Source organism: Epinephelus lanceolatus, chromosome 20 (assembly GCF_041903045.1).
Source record: "Epinephelus lanceolatus isolate andai-2023 chromosome 20, ASM4190304v1, whole genome shotgun sequence".
Classification (NCBI taxonomy): Eukaryota; Metazoa; Chordata; class Actinopteri; order Perciformes; family Serranidae; genus Epinephelus; species Epinephelus lanceolatus.
In genome coordinates, this window is record NC_135753.1 from 22,613,299 (window position 1) to 22,633,611 (window position 20,313).

At 43.3% G+C, this 20,313-nt stretch overlaps 1 protein-coding gene across 20 annotated transcripts in view; it reads right to left on the bottom strand.

Annotated features, from left to right (window-relative positions):
* Positions 1 to 589: 589 nt before the first annotated feature.
* Positions 590 to 20,313, bottom strand: part of eya1 (EYA transcriptional coactivator and phosphatase 1) — a 70,504-nt gene continuing 50,780 nt past the window's right edge. For all 20 annotated transcript variants that reach the window (XM_078162658.1, XM_078162657.1, XM_078162642.1 and 17 more), the window contains 7 exons: positions 19,817 to 19,906; positions 8,946 to 9,004; positions 8,668 to 8,828; positions 8,324 to 8,438; positions 7,880 to 8,001; positions 6,961 to 7,061; positions 590 to 2,786 (listed from right to left, as the gene is read on the bottom strand). In XM_078162658.1, the coding sequence (XP_078018784.1) occupies positions 2,706 to 2,786; positions 6,961 to 7,061; positions 7,880 to 8,001; positions 8,324 to 8,438; positions 8,668 to 8,828; positions 8,946 to 9,004; positions 19,817 to 19,906 (729 nt within the window). In that variant the 3' untranslated portion in view covers positions 590 to 2,705. The remainder of the gene's footprint in view (positions 2,787 to 6,960; positions 7,062 to 7,879; positions 8,002 to 8,323; positions 8,439 to 8,667; positions 8,829 to 8,945; positions 9,005 to 19,816; positions 19,907 to 20,313) is intronic.

Sequence of the window (20,313 nt, forward strand, 5' to 3'; positions counted from 1 at the left end):
AATCAGCCTCATAAATATTTTTCATATGTTATTTAAACTAACTCAGCTCTCTATGGCTTAGAGTGGTTGGATATATGTTAATTACGCACAGACGTAAGGATGGGGCTGTTGCGAATATTGGGCTGAGGATTGGCTCGGCTTCTGGAGCCTCAAGAATGTGTGACGCATGTTTGACATTGTTAAGGCTACTGAGAAAATCTAGCATTGTCTAACAGGAACAATACAATAGAAATTCAACCACAAAAACACAAAGCCTTTTCGTCATTTAGGTGAAGAAGGATTTTATTTTTATCAGCTAAAGGATGTCATTAGCATGTGGGGGCATGATGTTGTTTGGTCTAGACTTGCACCAGCTCCAGTTTCTATTTGTTTCCTGGTAGGATTAGTGGCAGAGGCCTGTGACATCAGTGTCAGTCTCTGGACTCTGGGGGCAGACAGTGATGTTATTCCAGTATTATTAACACACAATGGACGCTAGTTAATAAAAAATGTCAGCGTTAAACTGTATTTTGCAGCTACTGTTCTGTATACAATATTTTAAATAATCTATTAAGTTGTAGTTTTAAATAAAAAATCAGAAGGCAACATGTAACAGTTCACAAATCAGTTTTTATTAATTTAAACACAATCAAATAATAATGTCAAAAACATCTGTACACATATTTTGCAGACACAACAATCTTTTGCGTTTCACAATGAGGCCCATGTAGTGTAAAGTATTTCCAGTTTGCATTTATGATTGCAACATAATAAAAAAAAGCGTGCTGTATGAATCTATAAAACATTTCCTCTAGTTACCTACCATTACCTTGATCTAGCAGCAATATGTAGATACCCCCAGAGTGTGGGGGAAGAAGTTATTTTGAGAAGATGGGTGTGTTCGGGGGAAGAGAGGGATCCAAATTGAAATGTAAAGGCCAACAGTGATCATGTGCAAAGGAGGGAAAAAATTAGAAACACAACGAATGGGTTTCTGTTTAAGAAATTCACAGTCGATAGCACATGTCCTGTATGTTCACAAACCCCTCGAAGTTAGTGGCTTTTCTCTCAACGTTAATTACGGTTTTCCCCGTCCACAGATGTCGAAGCCTCATGAAAAAAGGGCTTCGTGACTTTCAACCATTTCAAAGAGGGACACAGAATGTATTTCTCAAAGTCGAAATAAAAACACTACATCATACAAAATTACGCTCGCTGTACAAGAGTCGTTATAGCGCTTGTATAAAAGATAATAAAACCTATTCAAGCCTGCTTTTTTCTTTAAATTCTTCAAATTTGTTGTTAAAATGGCTCTCAAGAGGCAGGAAGGTTTCTCACTTCCACGCCAAAACCGAAAAACTATCTGGGGTCGGGGCTGCAAGCTGGTGAAATGCCGTGAGGACACAAGTTTTGAGCTACCTTTCTGAATAACTAAAAAAAGAAAATGTCTTTCCCTTTAAAACATCTAAAAAGGACTTGCAGTAGAGGAGACCTGTTAAGCTGTATAAAGGTGTGACTGAAGTTTCCTGTTAGGGACGAGAAACATCACAGAATCAAATGAAAGGTTCATTGACACTTGACATCCATGCTTTTGGTCTTGACAAAACGATTTATCACAAAATCCCATTATCTACATATTTGTTTACTGAACAAAACTTGAACACATCAACACTTTCAGGCGTCGCACAAGCACATGTGCGATGGGATGCCTTTTATTTATTCATTTATTTATTTATTTATTTAATCTTTTACTTCAATGAAAAAGCATTGCCACCTTTCAAGAGCACGTACCTAAATGAATATAGGAAGGAATAGTCCAGTGATTACAAACTTACACACACAAAAAAGATTTCCTCTATACACGATTGTCTCAGCATTGTAAATAAAGTTTTTTGTAATTTTCTTAAATTATTAGAAAACCCCATTTTTTTTTGTTTCTTCCCCAAACGTCTTCCTCTCGCTGTGGTGGAAATCAATAGTACTTTGTAAAAGGCACGAGTCTTTTGTCGTCGAGGTACCTTCTCTGTGGCACGGCGCCACTCACAAAGTCTCCGTTCATAAATAACAAGCACAGGACTCCCAGGCCGGCGGTTAACAGAGGAGCAGTCGCTTTGTCTGTCTGTCCCATGACGGAAGAGAGACTAAAAAGTAGTTAGACAGATAAGGAACAGGAAGAGGCAGGAGGTGGGGAGCTAGAGGGACGGAGAAATGTCACCACCAGTAGTCGTGGGCCTGTGGTTTGCTGTAGCTGAGTTCTGTGGCAAGGTGAGGCGAGGCGAGGTGGGCGAGGCCATCAGTAGCTCTGCTCTCCTCACAGGTGTGAACCCTGACACCTGTGAGTCCCGGCACAAACAGGGGGCCGTAAAACACTTTGACAGCTTCAGAAAGCGGCCAATTCACAGTAACCAGGGCAAGCAGCTGCAGCGCCGTAAATTCACCTCTCTCCTTCGCTTCCAGAGAAAAAAAAAAAGAAAAAAAAAAAAGTTTAGGGTTAAGACAAAGTGTGACCGTATGTCAGCACATTAACCGTGCGCTCGGCCCTTTTTTTCTTCCTCCATTCTACTCTTCTTTTCTTCCTGTGTAGTGGAAGACAGACGCCAGGCAGCGTAGGGGGGTCTTTTCTGAGCTGCAGGCTCTGCGGCAAGCGTGTGACGGGGCTGGAGGGCGAAGGTGAAAGGTTGCAGGGTGTGCTGAGGCGGAGCAGGGTGTACGATGGTGGTGTAGTGCTACAAGTACTCCAGGTCTAGAGCGTGGTGGAGGGCCATGAGGTCTGAATGGCTGGAGATCCTCCAGAAGGGCATGTTGTGCTGTGGGAGGAACAAAAAAAAAAAAAAATCACATTTTGTTTAATTAAGTTTTATTAAAACAAATTCTGTAGGATTTCATGGCTGAAACAAGTCAACTTACAGAAATTATGGTAAACTACAAAATTTAAATGAACTGTTTCAGTCATTTATTGAAGAAAAATGGCAAAAAATTTCTCATTCCAACTTCAAATACGCAAATGTGTAGATTTGTTGCTTTATTCTATTTTTTTTATTGTAAACTGAATATCTTTGAACTTTGGGCAACTGGTCAGATAAAACAAGCAATTTAAAACTGTAAACTTGTGACTATTTTGTCACTATTTTCTGACATTTTTATAAAAAATATTAGTCGACGACTTCATCAAAAATGAAAATAAGGGTAAGCTTCTTATCTTATTTCTTAAAATTATATTATTTTTTTAAGTGATGCAAAGGAAGGTACAAAAATCCAAAGATAGTGACATAGAATACATAAATGAGGGTAGACTGAAAAGGCAATATAGACAAAACAAAACAAGCCCATGTAGCTCTACTTGTTAGCACTCACAAGAAGTGCTAACAAGTAGAGCTGCAATGATGAATTAATTAGTTGTTGACTATTAAATTAATCACAGACTAAACTGATACTTGATTAATCAGTTTGAGTATTTATTTAAGAAAAAAGTCAAAAAAGTTGCAAAAGGACTCCCGCACTTAAGAAAAAAAGTCAAAATCTTTTAATTCCAGCTTCTAAAATGTGAATATTTTCTGGTTTCTTCTCTCCTCTATGACAGTAAACTGAATATTTTTGGGTTGTGGACAAAACAAGACATTTGAGGACGTCATCTTGGACTTTGGAAAACAATGATTGACATTTTTTTTTGTTACCACTTTCTGACTTTTCTACTAATTGATTAATCAAGAAACTGACGTATGAATCAACAATCAAGGTGTGTACTTGCGTCACAAATTTGATGAATTTAGATTCGACGTGACAAAACCAAAGACTTGCAACTTGACTTGGACTTAAACACCAACGACTGGTGACTTCACTTGAGCCTTTTGACTTGAAAGTACTTGATACCTTCCCCAAAACCCAAATATTAAAATGTATCTCAATTAAAATTTGTGTCAGGAATTTGTTAATTTCCCTTGATTTACACTTTAGATCCGCTTTGTTTGAACCAATCTGACAGCCTTCAGTGAAGTTGCAGGAGAAAACGAGAAGAACTAAAGTTACGTAACTGAACACCAGTTGGAAAAGAGGATACCAAGGACAAATTTGTTGGCATACAAAAGCTAAAACTTGTTTTTAGAAATAAATACAATTTTTTTAAAATTTAATATATTATTACTCTGTTGTCTGCTGTCTGACTCAACACTCAAAGTTTTGAACTCAGGACTTGACTTGAGACTTGCCTGTCTTGACTTCTAGACCTGACTTGGAACTTGAATGTTAAGACTTGAGACATACTTGAGTCTTGGTCCCACTTCTTCCTAACAATCAAAATAATCAAGTTGCAGCTCTACGAAGACGATTTTATTTTTTACCCTCCAGCTGATACATTCAATGAAAGGAGTGAGTCTGGTCCTTTCAGCAGGAAAAGCAATCATACAAGTAACACCACAACTGCTCCTCTTGCTCCCCTGTGCATCTGTCCGTGCAGCCAAATAGTACATCTGTACCTCTAACTAATTTCTCTTCTGCACCAATGTGTAGTTTTATACCGCCAAACTAATCCAGTAGCTGTCTTCAACCTCAACAGAAATGAACTCCCCACAGGGTCTTTTGAATGAGCCTCCTGCCTGCTGGTGTGTGTTTGGGACAGTGCAAATGAGCTGTTGTTCCCAAGCAGAGGACGGGGGAGAAACCTGAGTCGCAGAGAATGAAAGGAGCTTGTCAGGTAGAGTCCTCAGCTCCTCAGTGTGTGGAGCCTATTACCCTCCCCTTATCAAAGGTATGGCCTCTCCCAGGCCTATGTTCCGCTTAGGAGAGCCTGCACTGACCCTTAAAAAGCTCTTTGCTTTTTGTTTTGTAAATTGTCTTTGCTTTTAAGTTTAAAAGCTGGAGATGCTATCTCTGCTCTCTCTCCCAGGCGACGGTAATAACTGAAGGCAGAATTGTTTCAGGGATTTTTTTCGGGCGGAGGAATGAGGGCCGAGAGAACTTTTTGACATTTGCTTTTGTAGTTCCTCACAGTGTCACGTCTGATGTGTGCCTCCTGACGGGTGAAATTGTTGTGTTATTTCACGTCCTCTCTGATGTTGACACAGAAACCTTTTACCGCATGGCGTGTCGTGGGACTCTCACCACTCAGACGTGGGGGGAAAAAAAACGCCTTATCCTTCCATCAATGTCACACTCCGACAACTCAAGACTGAGTGAAAATATTTGCATCTTTTTCCACCATCATCCCTCAAAGACCATATTCCCAGGGTGTGTTCGCTTTTCATAATACAGAGCTATTGCTTTACACACTTATCCAGGGTAAAGGTTGCTACTTCTTCCTAATCGCCGCCTAATCGCTCTTCATCTGTCCTCACGCTTCTCCTGGTTGTTTACTGAGAAACAGGTGAAAAAGGAGCTGGAGGCTTTTCAAAGGGAAACTCCACGTCTTCATCCTGACACTGTGGCTCACCATGACTGTCAGGGAAATATGCTCTTGGGCTGCTGATTAATTTGCTAATGAATATGTTTGCTGTGTGCGGCTTGCATGCGGCGTTGGGTTTACATCCAAACTTGGCAGAAATGCTGAGTACACAAATTGTGGAGCAAGAGCCGACAGGTAACAAAAAGGGCAAAGTCAGATTAATCTGAACAGATACTGTCGGCTCTCTTGATCCGTCCCGTGCCAAGAGGCTTGTCGTTGCAGTAAATATTCCAATTCCACCAACAATGATTTAAGTCTCCTGTATGCGTGCTGTATTTACAATGTGCCCTCAACATGCCTGAAAGGGCTTGCCTAGCATTACACACACAGCATTCACGCTGCTCAGGGTACCGAGCAGGAATATATAATTATGCCATCTCTCCCCTCCCCTGCTCTGTAAACCTGAGATGGCGGAGGAAGAGCGCTGATTACACACTACAGACTTTCTCCCTTGTACTTGGACGCCCTATAAGAGGATAAACGAATGAAAGTAAGACCATTGAGGAGGGAACCTGGAGTGCTGATTCCTTTCTTTGGGAAACTATGGCAGGTATGTTTTGTGTTCTGTGAGCATTCATAATGAACTCCTGACCTCATGGAGAGTAATCACAAGTCCAAACACTGTCTCTGCACCAGGACTCAGTGTGTATGGTGTAGGCATGGGACTATATGAACATTTCATGGCACGATTATCCTGGTCGATTCATGATATGATTCATGATTTTACTGAACGTCCTTTTCAGTCAGAAGCCAGGCTTTTCAACTATTTAAAATGGCATCATACCTTTTGATATAAAATATGCCAGTGCCTGATTAAAGGTCCAGTGTGTAGGATTTAGGGGGGTATATTGGCAAAAATGGAGTGTAATATAATAAGTATGTTTTCTTTAGTGTATAATCACCTGAAAATAAGATTTGTCGTGTTTTTGTTACCTTAAAATCAGCTGTTTATATTTACATAGGTAGCGGGTCCTCGTCCACAGAGTCCACCATATTGCACAGTCATGTTTCTACAGTAGCCAAGAACAGACAAACCAAACACTGGCTCTACATATGGCTCTTCGCATTTTCACATTGGCCATCATAGTTACCAGCCCCTCCACGATGAGCCAAACAGCCCCAAAAACACTAATGTATTTACCGTGAAACTGCGTCATTTAGTGTTTTTACCAGTTTAAATCACTGGGTCTGTTTGTTTTGGAGAGGAAGAAACCGCCGCTAATTATTCGACTCCAGGTTAAAACCTCCTGAACAATGAAACCTGAAGGAATCCTAACAGGAGTTCACACTTGGCACTTACGGCCTTGAAATCTTACACACTGCTCCTTTGAGATCTTTTGTGTTTTTGAAGTTGGAGTCTCTTTAATGGTTGGTTGCCCAGCAGTCTCTCTGGGTGCTGCTGGCAATGATATTTAAGATGATCCCAATAATGGAAAGTCACCATGATTGACTTACTGTTTGTTTTTTTTTTATTGCAATGTACTGTAAAATCATGTATTGTCCCATCCCCAGTATGCAGTATCTATTATTCCAAGACCTCTTACCTTTTTTGAGCCTTGCTCCTCTTCCACACCATCTCCAACGACAATGTAAACAACTTTCCTCCCGAACCTTTGAATTACTCTCTCAAAGCAGCTCTCCTTCCCTGCAGGGGAGTCGACAGCAGGATGTTAGCAGAGTGTCGAGTGGATGCAAACAGATACACAGGCACATGGACACTTTCAGGGGACCCGCACTAAATGCCATCAAGGTGATTCAAAGGCACGGGGTGACAAGAGCCCCTTTAAAAACACCACATGTACAAAATAGGGCAGAGTGTAAACACTTTGAGCTCAGCGAGGAGATGTGATAAGATCAGCCCGTAGATAAAGGCAATCTGAAAAGCATTAACTCTGCCCTTCTGCTCCCCAAACCTGGGTTAAATGGACTTAAATCAACTAAAATCACTCTTGCATGCTACAGGGTCTGGTTAGGAGGACCAGTGAACTTAAGGCTCCGAGGAACCTTGAGCTGCACTCTGCTCCAACTCTGCGCTGATGGGCCTGAAAATGGTGCGGGAGTAAAGCTTGATGTTTATTTTGCATTTGAAACAGTGAAGGAGGGGAAGGACTGGAGGAAAAGGGGGGAGATTGGAGGAGGAGGAGGAATTGGGGGGGGGGGGGTCTTGTTGCTGTGGAATGACATAAATGTGCAGAAGTGGTTTCATATGCAGAGACTGAACAGGAGAGGCCTGGGGAGGCCCAGCGCAGGCCCAGCTCCAGGAAAATAATCCCAGGCTGATTAGGCCTATTCCTTCATAGAAGAACATCAACCCTCTCCGGTGACTGAATCTCCCACCCCATCCACGCCTCTGTCCCGTCACTAAGGTAACATGTGTGTCTTAACTTTCTACTTTAACATAACTTCATGTGATTGATTGATCACAGTGGACGAAACAGAAGAGGATTCAAATCACACATTTACCTATTTTGGTTGCACTATAAATATTCTCGATAGGAAAGACTATCCCCAAGCCGTAGAGCAGGACCTTAGCCAGGGCTGGGATGAGCTGCGTGGTGGTCACCAGGATATTCACACAGTTTGACCTGTGGTAGAGAGACGGAGGAGGAGAGCAAAAGGATGACATCATTCTAAATCACTTGAAGGGAGGACAAAAGAAAACACAGTGTGCAGAAAAATAAAGACACTGCAATGTATCAATTGTTTAAAAGATGTCATGCAATTAAGGATTAAATCTGAGCTTCCTTTCAAAGGCAGACTTCTTAGCACACTTTCAAAATCAAAGACAAATCCAGAGCACTGTTTCTTTAATAGCTTGAGACTATGGAGTTGACTTATTTACACCACATGCGAGTTTATAGATGTGCGGTATGGGACTGGGTACAATTTTCCTCACTGGAGTCCTACCTTGAGTGGATTAATGTTAGTGCTTTCAGTGCCAGTGTTAACCAGGAGTCCGTCAAGGCTTCAATTTCTGCTCGCAATTGCAACCAGGCTTCCCTTTTGGCTGGGCCCAGCAGACCTGAAACGCAGGGTAACATTGTTTGGGTTGGACCAGCCCTCCGAATACCACTGAAATTTTCAAAATTTACCCTGACCAAGTGGTGTGGCATGTGTGCTTTTAGAACACACACACACGAACACGCGCAGACGCTCACACAAACGCACACACAAATAAGGGCACGTACATCTGCAGACTCATTTCTACTTGACAGATCTGCACAGAGGCAGCGCTGCTCGTTGGGGATTACCTCCGACGTTATTTTTGTAGGTGGTGTAGATTTCTTTTACTCGTCTGTAGCGGAAGGCCAGTTTTCTCATCCAGTCCACACCTCCCCGCACGCCTGTGGCCAGACATAGATTGGCACTGGTCGCTGCTGCGTGGAAACCATCAGCGCCGAAGTTATACGTACTGGGATGAAGACAAAGAAAGAATCTGTCAGCACAGGCTGCGCTGACGTTGATGCAAGCAAATGGCACCGTTTATTTTGACTTTTCAACCAAGGATGTAAGTGTACCGGTGTTGTACCTCAGATCCTGGCCGTTATCATCGGAGGACACATCGTCGATATGTACCTGATCACATTCCTGGAACACACAGAACACACACTTTGAGTGATGTAGGATTTGCACACTCTTAAAGAAATCATTTTTGAGGGGTTTCTTTCCTGGGAAAGGACACTCCCCACATGTTTCAGGTCATTTTTCACTAGGAACAACATATTTATTCAGGAATTTGTGCTTTGGCTGGACACCTCGGTCTTAAGCTCCTTTGCCTTGACTTTCTCCTTATATCTTTTTGAATAAGCTATCCACATTTTTCTTCCCTTGCGCCCTCACCAGCTCTATCTAAACAAAAAGTAACCTCATCATCAGTCAGAATGGACTGCTACCACTAGAGGGGTCTAAAGATATGCACACCCACAGACATAACCAATTAAGTCCCAATCCAGCAACTCTAAGCACTCCCCAGGTTGGCATTTGAACCGCTATGTCTGCAAGTACTGATATATATACATACAGTAGACAGATGTATGTGGGCTAGCTGAATGTATGAAGAGCCTTGGCACTAATGGTCTGTGCATGTGTCTGTGCATGAGTGTGTGCATCTCTAAACATATGTGTGCACTCCTCTTCCCCCTTGGGGGTGCCTGGCTCCTCTTGGAAAGGTAGAGGGATTCTGCAGCTCTGCGCTGATTCCGCCGGTACATAGTAACACAATCCAGACTTTCTGGTAAATGTAACCTACTAGAAAAAATTGAACCTGATGCTAACCGCCAATGAAATTATGACCTCTGATTGCTGCTGCGCCACACACCAACACAGCCCCGGGGCCAGTCAGCCAGCAAAAGAGCACAGGAGAAAGCAGACTAAAAATCTGTTATTAGTTTTCCATTTATAGGAGAGCTCTAGTGCCTCCCCCTTCCTCCCCTCTCTCCGCCCCCCTCGGCCAGCTTGAAATGTGAGGGAGTCCTGCCTTGGCATTCAGATCAACACATTTCACACTGGGCAGAGAAGAGACAGAGTAGCAAAGCTTCTTTCTGCTTTGGTGGCGAGCAATCTAGCCAACAGGAGGTTTAGCAATACCCTTGTTAAGATCAAAAACTTTGAAATTAATGTGACGCCAGACTCTCAATTTGTTTCAGTCAGTCCTAATCTAGAATGAATAACAGAGAGAGTATTTGATATCTCTATGAAGTAGTTTCTCTGGATTAATTCCTCTGGAAAGCTACGGTTTTTTAATTGATTGTGTAACCGCCCAAAATGTTAGTCTCACCTGTTTAAAGTTATGTGAGAAATAATAATTTCACATGGAAATTGAAACTTGAGGGAGAGAATTCTTCCAGTCTCCAGTATGAAAAATCCCTCCCGATTTTTTAAGCTTTTTAATTAAGTTTCATCCGGCTGTTAAGACACCAAAACACAGAAAGGACTTCCTTGTTTTAAGTCAATCTAACTGGGGCCAAATGCTGACGTTATTGCATTCCTCTCTAATGCTAGAGCAGGGTAAGGGTAAGGGCTTTGGACTGTAAACCTTTTTTATTTTACTGGTTCCCCTCTGAACAAATTTTTCATCTCCCTGGATTTGTGGGGAAAGGGAGGGGAGAGCGACGTGAGGAGAAACTCAAACCAGCTGTTCTTTAACAGAATTAAAATCTTGACCCCCAACCCCTGCTCTAATGCAGCCATTCTCTCGCCAAGCCTCTCCCAGCAAGCCCCAAGATCCAAAGAGGAAAAGACTTTGACCCCGTGACCTCTCTCCCCTCCTCTCCGGGGCTCCGGCACCCCGATAAGGGGGTGGAAGGGTAGAGAGGTGGAGACAGAGGAGAGCAGCGGGTAAAAGGCTGGGGGAGAGAGTCCAGAGTGACCTCACATGGAGCGAGCTCTGAGCCCCGCGTTCCAGAAGATGGACTGCCAATTGGAGATGGGGTTCAGGCGGGGGCTCTTAGCTCTGCTGGCCTAATCTGTTTCCAGACACTCACCAGCAGATCTTTAATAGTTGAAGAAAGCAGCAATTTGTCCCAGCTTGAGGATCTGCTGCCAACAAACTTGTGGACAATTTATGTTTGCAAATTATCCCCAATTTTTTTCAGAGCAGAACCAAAGCCAGAAGTATTGGTGTGCTTAATTCCTTAAGTAGTAGAGGCATGTCTGTTTGTTTAGGAAAACAAAAACTGCACCCTGGGTTAAGCACCTCATAAAGCCTTCTTTCAAAGACCTCCCATTCTGGTGCAAGTGACTGGAATGCTTCTATTATCCAATAATTACCCGCTGATGAATCAGACACAATCAGCCCGCTGCAAAGCACTCGTTTGGTATATCATTGCCTAATTGTACTTGTTTGATGACAATAGTTCCTCATGTTTGTTCTTCCCCTGTAATGTGTTTCTTTCAGAGTCTGACAGCCAGCATGGATCAAAACAGCTATGCGAGAAGAATATGACTCAGCATGTTAATTATGGGCCTACTTTAGGTGCCAGAGCCAGAACTCTGACATGACCCGTAACACATAAATATGTCTCAGTAATTAGGCCTAACCATAGCCATTATAACTGCAGCCTGATTATGAATGATTTTTCATGGACTTTCCAAAATCCTCAAAGATAATAAACACATCAAACCTCAACAAATGTAAAGTGTTAAAGATTCAAACCACCAAGACAAATACAGGGGTCTGATGCTTGTACCCCTTCCATTTCATTGTTTCTGCATGTTTACATAGTTTTAAATTCTGTAAATATTACAACGCTTAATTAACAGCTGAACGGGGCTCAAGACCTCCAGATAGAAGTTTGTCTGTCTGTGTGTGTGCAGTGAATAAAAAGGGAGGGGGTCGCTGCAAGAATGCGCAGACTCCAACAATTACTGTTCCCAGCTGGGGCTGGCATAAACCTCTGCACTGGCTTCCTGGGAGGACTGGGAGAGCTAACAGAGGAGGTGGCTGTGGGTAATGTTGTACAGTAACCCTTACACATACTCATTAGGAGGCACTTCTGAAGGCCTCGTAAACACCACAGGGCCATGGACGGTGCAGGTTCAAGTCAGTTAAGTACAGTCATATAGTCGAGGTGGATGGGATGGAAAGAAACACCATGGAGTGGTGAGTTTTACGGACTGACGGACTCTATAGCATACAGAAAAATGCATACTACACTCTTAGAAATAAGGGTTTCAAAAGAGTTCTTTTGAGGGCAGAGGTTCGACCATGAACCATTTGCTTCTGAATAAAGGGTTTTTTGTAAGACTAGGGGTTCCATTAAAAACTCTGAACATTCAAAAAACCATTTTTGGTTCTTCCTCAAAAATTCTTCCTCAAAATATTCAAATGTTAACTCATGTTTCAAAAAGTATTTTTAAAATATACATGTGTCTGGAACCCCCTTAATTCCCTTTATTCTTACTATATCTTCACCACCATTTCTTACTATACAATACCATGTTTTCCTAAGTGGTACCTGGTACATGACATTTTGTATTCGGCAGTAATTCGGAAACAAATTTCGATTCCCAACAATACTCCACCATAGCAAAGAAACCCCAATTGTAGTGATTTTTACAAAATCACAACCCCCTTAAAAGCGTGATTGTAAACCATGAGCGCTGTGGGTTGCACTGGACCACATCAGCCAAGGACCTTTCGGAGCCTCATGAAGCCAAAAGCTACTGAACGTGGTTCCCTTGACCCAAGGCTACCTTGTTAAACTAAAACTATGACAAATGGGATAGGGATCTGTGGGTAATATGGTCAGTTATTTCAGAGTACATTAGGAGCTTTTTAGATGAAACCCTTGAATGTAAAAGGGTTCTTAGTAGAACCTCCTGTGTGGATTCTTGTTAGCACCCTCAGAAGGTGGAAAGTTTCTGTATGGAACCCCCAGGGAGAGATCTGGTGGAACAATTACACCATAAAAGGGTTTTCTGTAAAACCTCTCATGTGGTGTTCTGGGTGAAACCTTTCACAGATGGTTCTAGGTATAACCCTTTAGGCTGGGATCACACAGAAGCGTTTTGCAGGTTGCAAAACTTACCCCAACCTTCCTGTGTAATCAATCTAAAGTTTATTAGCAGCTAGTTACTAAAATGGACAGGCATAGGATATTTGCTGTACCTCTGGTTCAGGGTGAGAGGCTGTCAGCAAATAGTTTGCTGGGCATAGGGAAACAGAGATCTGTGTGGGTACACGAGACCCTAAAAAAGAGTATGGATCACGGGGAGTACCACCAGTAGGTCCAGGAGCTTCGCCTCGATGATGGCCCTTTCCAGGCATTCTTTAGGATGACTCTGGGGGAGTTTGACAACCTGCTGTCTAGTGTTGGGCTGTATAGCTCTGGGTATCCAGCAACAGCTACCACCAGTTTCTCCTCCATGGTGTACCAACTGTAAGCTTGTTGTTGTGACCACCACAGAAGGCCCGCCTCTCAAATCATCCGTTTGGACAATGGGAAAAAAAGTGGAGATGACGTGGGGCACTTTTCTGCTCTGAGTTGAGGAGTTTGAGTGCTCTAGAAAAAACGCCAGGCACCTAGGGCGCAGAAATGCGAGGTGCGCTGCAACACAAAAACTGCGAGCAAAAAGCTTCATTCTCATTAAAAACAATTACAAAAAATTGCTAAAATGCTTTCTGTGTGATCAAGACCTTATTTTGGACACTTAGTAGAAGTCTCTTAAAGGGTTCCAGGTGGAACCTTTATTAAGGTTTCGATCAGGAACCAAAAAATGCTCTCCTATGGGGACAAGCCGCAAAACCCTATACGGTTCTAGTTAGCACCTTTTTTAACAGTGTGTCTGATAAAAAATACATTTTTCAGTTTTATTAGTGTCACCTGACTTGATCAAAATAATTCACAAGCACTTAAAGTTAATGTCACTGACTCACTGGAAGGCTTAAAAGCAAAAATAACATGCTGCTATTATTTTGTTTGTGTAACACTAACAACAGAATGACAGGGCTTCAAGATGGTGGCACATTGGCAGTCAGAGAATTTCTCAGAACCTTTTGAACATGTCTTTTCCATCGAATCCCCCCATTCTCCCCTCACCAAGCAAACAGTGGTCTCTCTAAAACCTACAATCACCACTAACTCACACCAGATGTTCCTACTGTACTCAGGAGTGAAGACCCTCCACCAGAAGCCATCGCAATTACTCCTTATGCAAACACTATGTCTTTCTGTTAAATTCATCAGCAACATTCCTCTCTTTTATCTGAGCTACCAAACAGTCTTTATCTGTACAGGAACAACGCCAAGAAATGCGCAACAATTGAAGACAGGATGCTGCTGCCTCAGGATGCCTCCATCTTTACATCAGTCACTCTCTCTTCCTTTCCCTGTCTCTCTGTCTTTCCACTGGTCTGCTGAAAACTCCTCACTGTGGAGGAAGTTATCAGAGCCCTCTTTGTTCCCTTGGCATCTGTCATTAAGCAATCAGCGATGACGGCCTGAGTCTTCCTGTAGCCCTGGAAAGAGCTCAGAGTGGTGACTGCAACAGTCAGAGGCAGGGAGAAGAAAGACGGGGCGAGTCAGCAATGCATGTTACCAAAACACAGAAAGGGCCAACCTATCTAAACTAACTCTTAGACCTTTTTCCCATGCAGGTCTAGGTCACTGCCGTATAGACTGTGTCCATTTCTTGGACACAACCTGCCCTCTCTCTCTCATCCTCTCTCTCAGGTGAGCCGCTGGGGTGGGGGTGGGTGGTCAAAACCACAGTGTGAGCGATAACAGCCGTCATCACAGCATTCCTTGTGACCCTACAGGCTAATGCCATGTGAAAAAGGCTCATCCATGGTTCGCAGGTTCTCAATACCGCCACTCCACCGGCAGTGGCTGTCATCCCCCCCGCGGTCTGTGACCCCCAGCAACTTCCTTCTCTGTTCCCACCACAGGCTCCCCTGTCTGGGGGGGTGGGGGGGTGGGGGGGGCGTGGCAGAAGGGAGAAGGGGGGGCTGTGATTACGTGGGGGTCAAACACAGGATGTGGGTAACAAAGGGAGAGTTCTTCGAACCCACTTCATTCCAATCCACAATCTGTGCTTGAACAGCCACGGAATTCAAACAGCGGCGCCAAACAAAGCACAGGTATAGGGAAATATATGCTGGTTTTACAAAAATTCACACGGTCAGGGGAACGGATCCAGAGGGAGCACAAATACGCCTTGCTCAGGAACAGACTGAATATTAACAAAGTGGTGTTTAAAGCGTAGCTGTAGGGACTTGAAAAGTTGGAAAAGAAAGAATCACCCCACAGGTAGGCAGTGAAAAGTATAAATTAGTTTTGTGTGATGGATGAGCTGCTTCTCATTATTTCCTAATTTTGGCGTTGCAAGTTCAAACCACACCTCAAGGAGGGCGACATTAAATGCAATATCAAATCTCAGTCATTTCAGCATTTTCCCTTTGCAACAAACGTATCCATAGAGAAACAGTTTATTCTTGCCAAACACACTGTTGTTTGGACAAATCTCTGCAAGTTTCTACTCTCTTCCTCCACAGACCACGCCGGGCAGGTGCTGCGTCGTCCTCTCTTATTCAGGACAAGAAATCTATTCTTAAATGTCATTTGTTACCAGACAGTAATTTTATATTTTCCATGCACCCTGCGCCCCTATTGGTGCATGTACTGGCTGTGTTAGGATAGTGGGCAGAGGGTGGGGGTGAGGTGGAGCTCTGTGGAGCGAAGACTGACAGGGTGGCTTTGAAACCTCCACTTTCTCTCTGTAGTCTTTCCAAAACACATCAGTGGCCCCGCCTCGAGACGTGATGGAGTTATGTCGAGCAGCATGACAGGACTGCTGCATCAGTGGCCAGGCAAATGATGAAATACCCACATCAGTGTGTGCAGGCCTAAAGAAGCCCATCTGACAAAATATACTATGTATGAAAATGGTCTTTTTTTAGTTCACTGTTGCACAATGTGTATTGAAAAACTGAAAGAAAAAAAAAGGAATAGGAACTCCTATTCCCTCGCCTCACAGTTTTCCACTGGTGCAGATCTTGATGGGTTGTTTTAAGGTGTTCTCGAAATATAAATAAAACTCAGTGCCCCAAAACTACAGTGTTAATTGGTAACCGATCAACTGAATGACTCAATTTCATGTTTCAATGAAAAGAACAGTTAGCATTATGTTTCCCCTTACTGGGAATAAAATATAGTATCAAGGAAAACACCATAAAGCTACCAATCTTATGGAATGGCGAGTACAGGATCTGACTCTCTACAGTGGGACATAAAACTAACAGAAATGCTCCACACTAAGAGGCTCTGGAGGGCCATTTCAGCCACTAGGAAAAGGTAACCATGCGTTTCACAGCATCTCTCATTAACAGGCAGCCCCTGGGTGAGAGTGACAGAGGAGGGTTCAACCCTGTGACTGCAGGCTGGGAGCTATAAAAGCAGTCAGCTCACAGTGTCACAGGGTTGCTCCACAGGTATATGTGTGTGTGAGTTTGTGGATACCTTCACGAGTGTTCGTACAGTTAAGAATCCGCAGCAACATGTTTAGAGTGCGTGTGTGTGTGTGACAGGGGTTGCACACAGCATGGAGGCATCAGTGGACTAATTTAAAATGTTCCCACCTTTAGAGACCTCTCCCCCTCTCCCTCCATGTGAGTGGTTTGCCCCCGTGCCCTTTATCCTCCAGACAGGGAGGGTTGTTTTCTCACCCAGCGAAGGGGGAGACGGCAGCCCACGTACCCCACTGAGAGGGGAACACAGGGGGCTCGGCCAGCAAGAGAGAGGCCCCCGGTTCCCACATACCGCTCGGCGTTAGCGTTCAGGCTGCAGCAGCGCACCTACAGTAAACTCACACCCTGAGTCACAGCGGAGCTGTCAGTCTTCCCAGTGAGCTCAGCCTCAGAGGGCTTCATTATACACATCAGTTTAGACCATCAATTAACTCCACATTCAACCTCACACCCTGCGCTGGTGTGAAAACGGCATCAAGGGAAATTTATTAGATTTTAAAATAAGATCTATGAACAATAAATCTTGGTTAAAGTATATCATAAATATTACAAGGTTATTATTCAGTTTTAAAGAGTGTAATTCCACAATTATTGATGTAACTTTTCCACTGTTGCTGTTAAAAAAGAAAGAACCAAAATTTTGATTTAGTAATTTTTGTTTTCTATTGATCTAAGATATAACATTGATTCTATGTTTATCTCTGTAGCTACTGAAACACAACTTCTTCTATAAGGAAAATTAATACAGTGGAGATCACATCAATAGGGATCATATTGCCCTGAATTACTTTCCTAATACTTCCTTCAGTAAGAGCATTTTTGATGATAAAAACAGCCTCTACTGTTCATACAACACTACACCCGTCCTGTAAAGGGCTGAGCAGCAAATGGTTTGTGTGGGACGATCGATAGAGATTTGTGTGTGTGGGTTGCGAGGGGAAATCTTCTGGGGAGGTGCAATATTTCTGAGATGCATCTTCAATACTACCTTACTATGAATGAGAAAAAAAGAGAGAACGCTGATCCAGGAAAAGGTTAGAGGAGAAAGAGGGAAAGAGAGAGGGAGACGTAAGGGTGAAACTGATCCCTGTTGACCCCTTCGGCATGCCCTCTTTCTTTTTATGACTTTCCTCTGAATCGTCACTCACCAGCTCTATCAACGCCGTCCAGCCTCCATTCACACACACTCCAACACACACTTGAACACATAATACACAAGACTAGAGTGCTGGCTGTGGCTTCAGCAGGCTGAGCATGATATTATGCTTAATTTGTATGTTTTGAACAAAACTTGTGCATTTAAATTTACTTAAAAAAAAACCATTTGAACACAAGCAAAATAATCTGCACATGTAGCGAGTTTTTAAGGGGGCTGAGTTCATATTTAATGTTCTTGTGCAGAGGCTGGCAGGACAACAGTGTTAAGACTTAGATAGACCACTCACACTCACACACCGTAAGGCCACTAACTCTGCACCTGTGTTTCTGCACAGCCTCTGGGGTCTCCCTTTATGGCTTAGACTAAATTAGATGGACCATATGCATTTCTGCACATGCTTAAATACATAACTGCTGCTGGCTGCGGTATTTATAGTTGGACTCTATTTAGCTCTATCTGAGATGGAGGACTGTAAATCAGCGGAGAGGAAACACAACTGGTTAGGCATTGCTGAGAACTGGCACTTAACACTCGGACTGTCTCAGCTCAGTTTAAGAGGGGAGATCAATATGCCTTCGAGAGAATGTCACTCCTCCTCTGGTATGATTGTTAATGACAATCACTGCAGCGTCTGCAGAGAGGTCTTTACATTGGATGTCCTAAAAAGCATTCTTGCAGTAGACCACACATTGATATTCCAGTCATAATACTTCTCTAGTTTTGGCTGGGAAAAAAATATCTAACGCTTTAAAGTGTCAAAACAAAATCTAATAATTTTGTTACTGAGATAGAGCAGAAGAAATGTATGCGTTGCATTTTCAAATAATTTTATAAGCAGACTGAGCTGCCAATTCGTCTGCGAACGGTTTCATCACACATGAAAAGAAATCAAAACACAGGACAGATGTTGAGCGAAACCACATTTAAGCGTTGTCACAAACTGCCATTTTTTCACATGATTGGGGCACATCTATTAAATAAAGTGCAGCTACAATGGATTCTACATGGCCAGGGCATAAGGAAATATTTAACCAGCCAATTGCAGCCAATTAACTTTGATCACAATGACTGCGCTTGGAATCTCAGTCACTCGTCTGTCTGGGAGAATATGAACCTTTGCTTTCTCTGTGTCTGTCTCTCTCTCTCTCACTCTCTCTGCTGTTTTTTCCTTCCTTCTTGGGTTTGCTTCATGTAACACAGCCGAAACATGGTGGTGAGTAATGAGACTTGGCAGACTGGCCACAGATCTCTTCACACTTAAGTATCAAACAAAACATTTCCTCTACTGTGAGGTCAGCATAAAGCAGGACACCGAGGAAAAGCACTGGGTCAGTGGGATCAGATTCAGCGGGAGGAGGCAGGGACGAAAATCACAAAAATAAAAATTGAAAACATAAAAAAAAAAAAGCATAGAGCTAGTGTTGAGGGAAATAACACTGAGATAAAGTGCTTTGTGAAAAGTTAAAATAAGACAAGCATGGATAGTTTGCCTGGCTTGAGATCTGAATCTGGAAAGAGAGTGGCGGGTGCGCTTCGTGTCTGTGCATGTGTACATACGTATGGACAAATGTGGCACACACTTTTCTGTACATTCAGTCTGAGCCTATAAGCATCCCTGACCCTCTGGTCTTTCACCTCTCCCCAGAGCGAAGCAGACACTCAGACACCCCACCGCGCGCGCACACACACACACACACACACACACACACACACACACACACACACACACCTCCCTACCCTTGATCCCTCTATTCCTGTGCCCCAGGGGCAGATTTTACACTAGCTGTACATGAATCAGGGGGGCAAAGAGGCGTGGGAGGGGAGATGGCGGGGGATTTCATGCTGCAACGGAAGGGTCTGTGGTGTAGGTGGACAGCGTCACCAAGCACACAGCATGACACACAGACAGACGGAGCGGCCACAGAAACACTAGAGCTTGACAAATTGAGCTGGCCGCTATGGGAGTGGGAAGGAGGTGGGGGGTGGGGGCAGGGCTGGTGACCCAGGAATGACGGAGAGTGACAGCACATGTAAAATTCATGGTATCCCTTGGGCTCCGAGGTAATACTTCACCACTATGGGACTGATTACTGAGAAACAGGCTTCACGCTATGAAACAGTTGTTGCTGCTTTTGCTAAAATCTTAATGGACTGTTCTTGCTCTCCTGTTGGAGTGTATACACAACAATCACAAGGTGAACAGAAGTTGTAACAAGAGCATAGCGGAGCTAAAGGCGGCTTAAAGAAGAGAGAAAAACACACAAAATAGACGCACCTCCAAGTCGTTAAAGAATAGGTGTGTGTCGGCCAGGTTGAAGATCATTTCTTCCATCCTCAGGCCTAATGATACAGATGTCGGAGGATCCTGAAAAACAGAAAAAAAAATGAAAACGTCTCTTTAAATATTGAGGTATTTTTTCCATTTGAAGGGGTTAATGTGAAACAATAAATAACGCTGGTCCCTGTAAGTCACTCAATTAACACAGAATCCCTTTAAATTCCTCAGCAGGCTGTTCCCATAAAAGAAGACATTAGACGGACTTGAAAGTTTCAGCCTCTGTTTACGACTTTCTGAAACGGACCAGAATAGTCATCAGAAATGCCACAGACTTGAATGAATGCTGTAAAAGCATGTCTCTTCTCAGGAGGGGTGGTCGATGTAGGAGAGTTAGGGGGTCACAGCCTCGTAAATAGCCCATTCTCCACATACTTGCGTTGATGCATCATCCGATTGCTCTCCAGGTTATAAACTTCACCCTGAAGCAACCACTC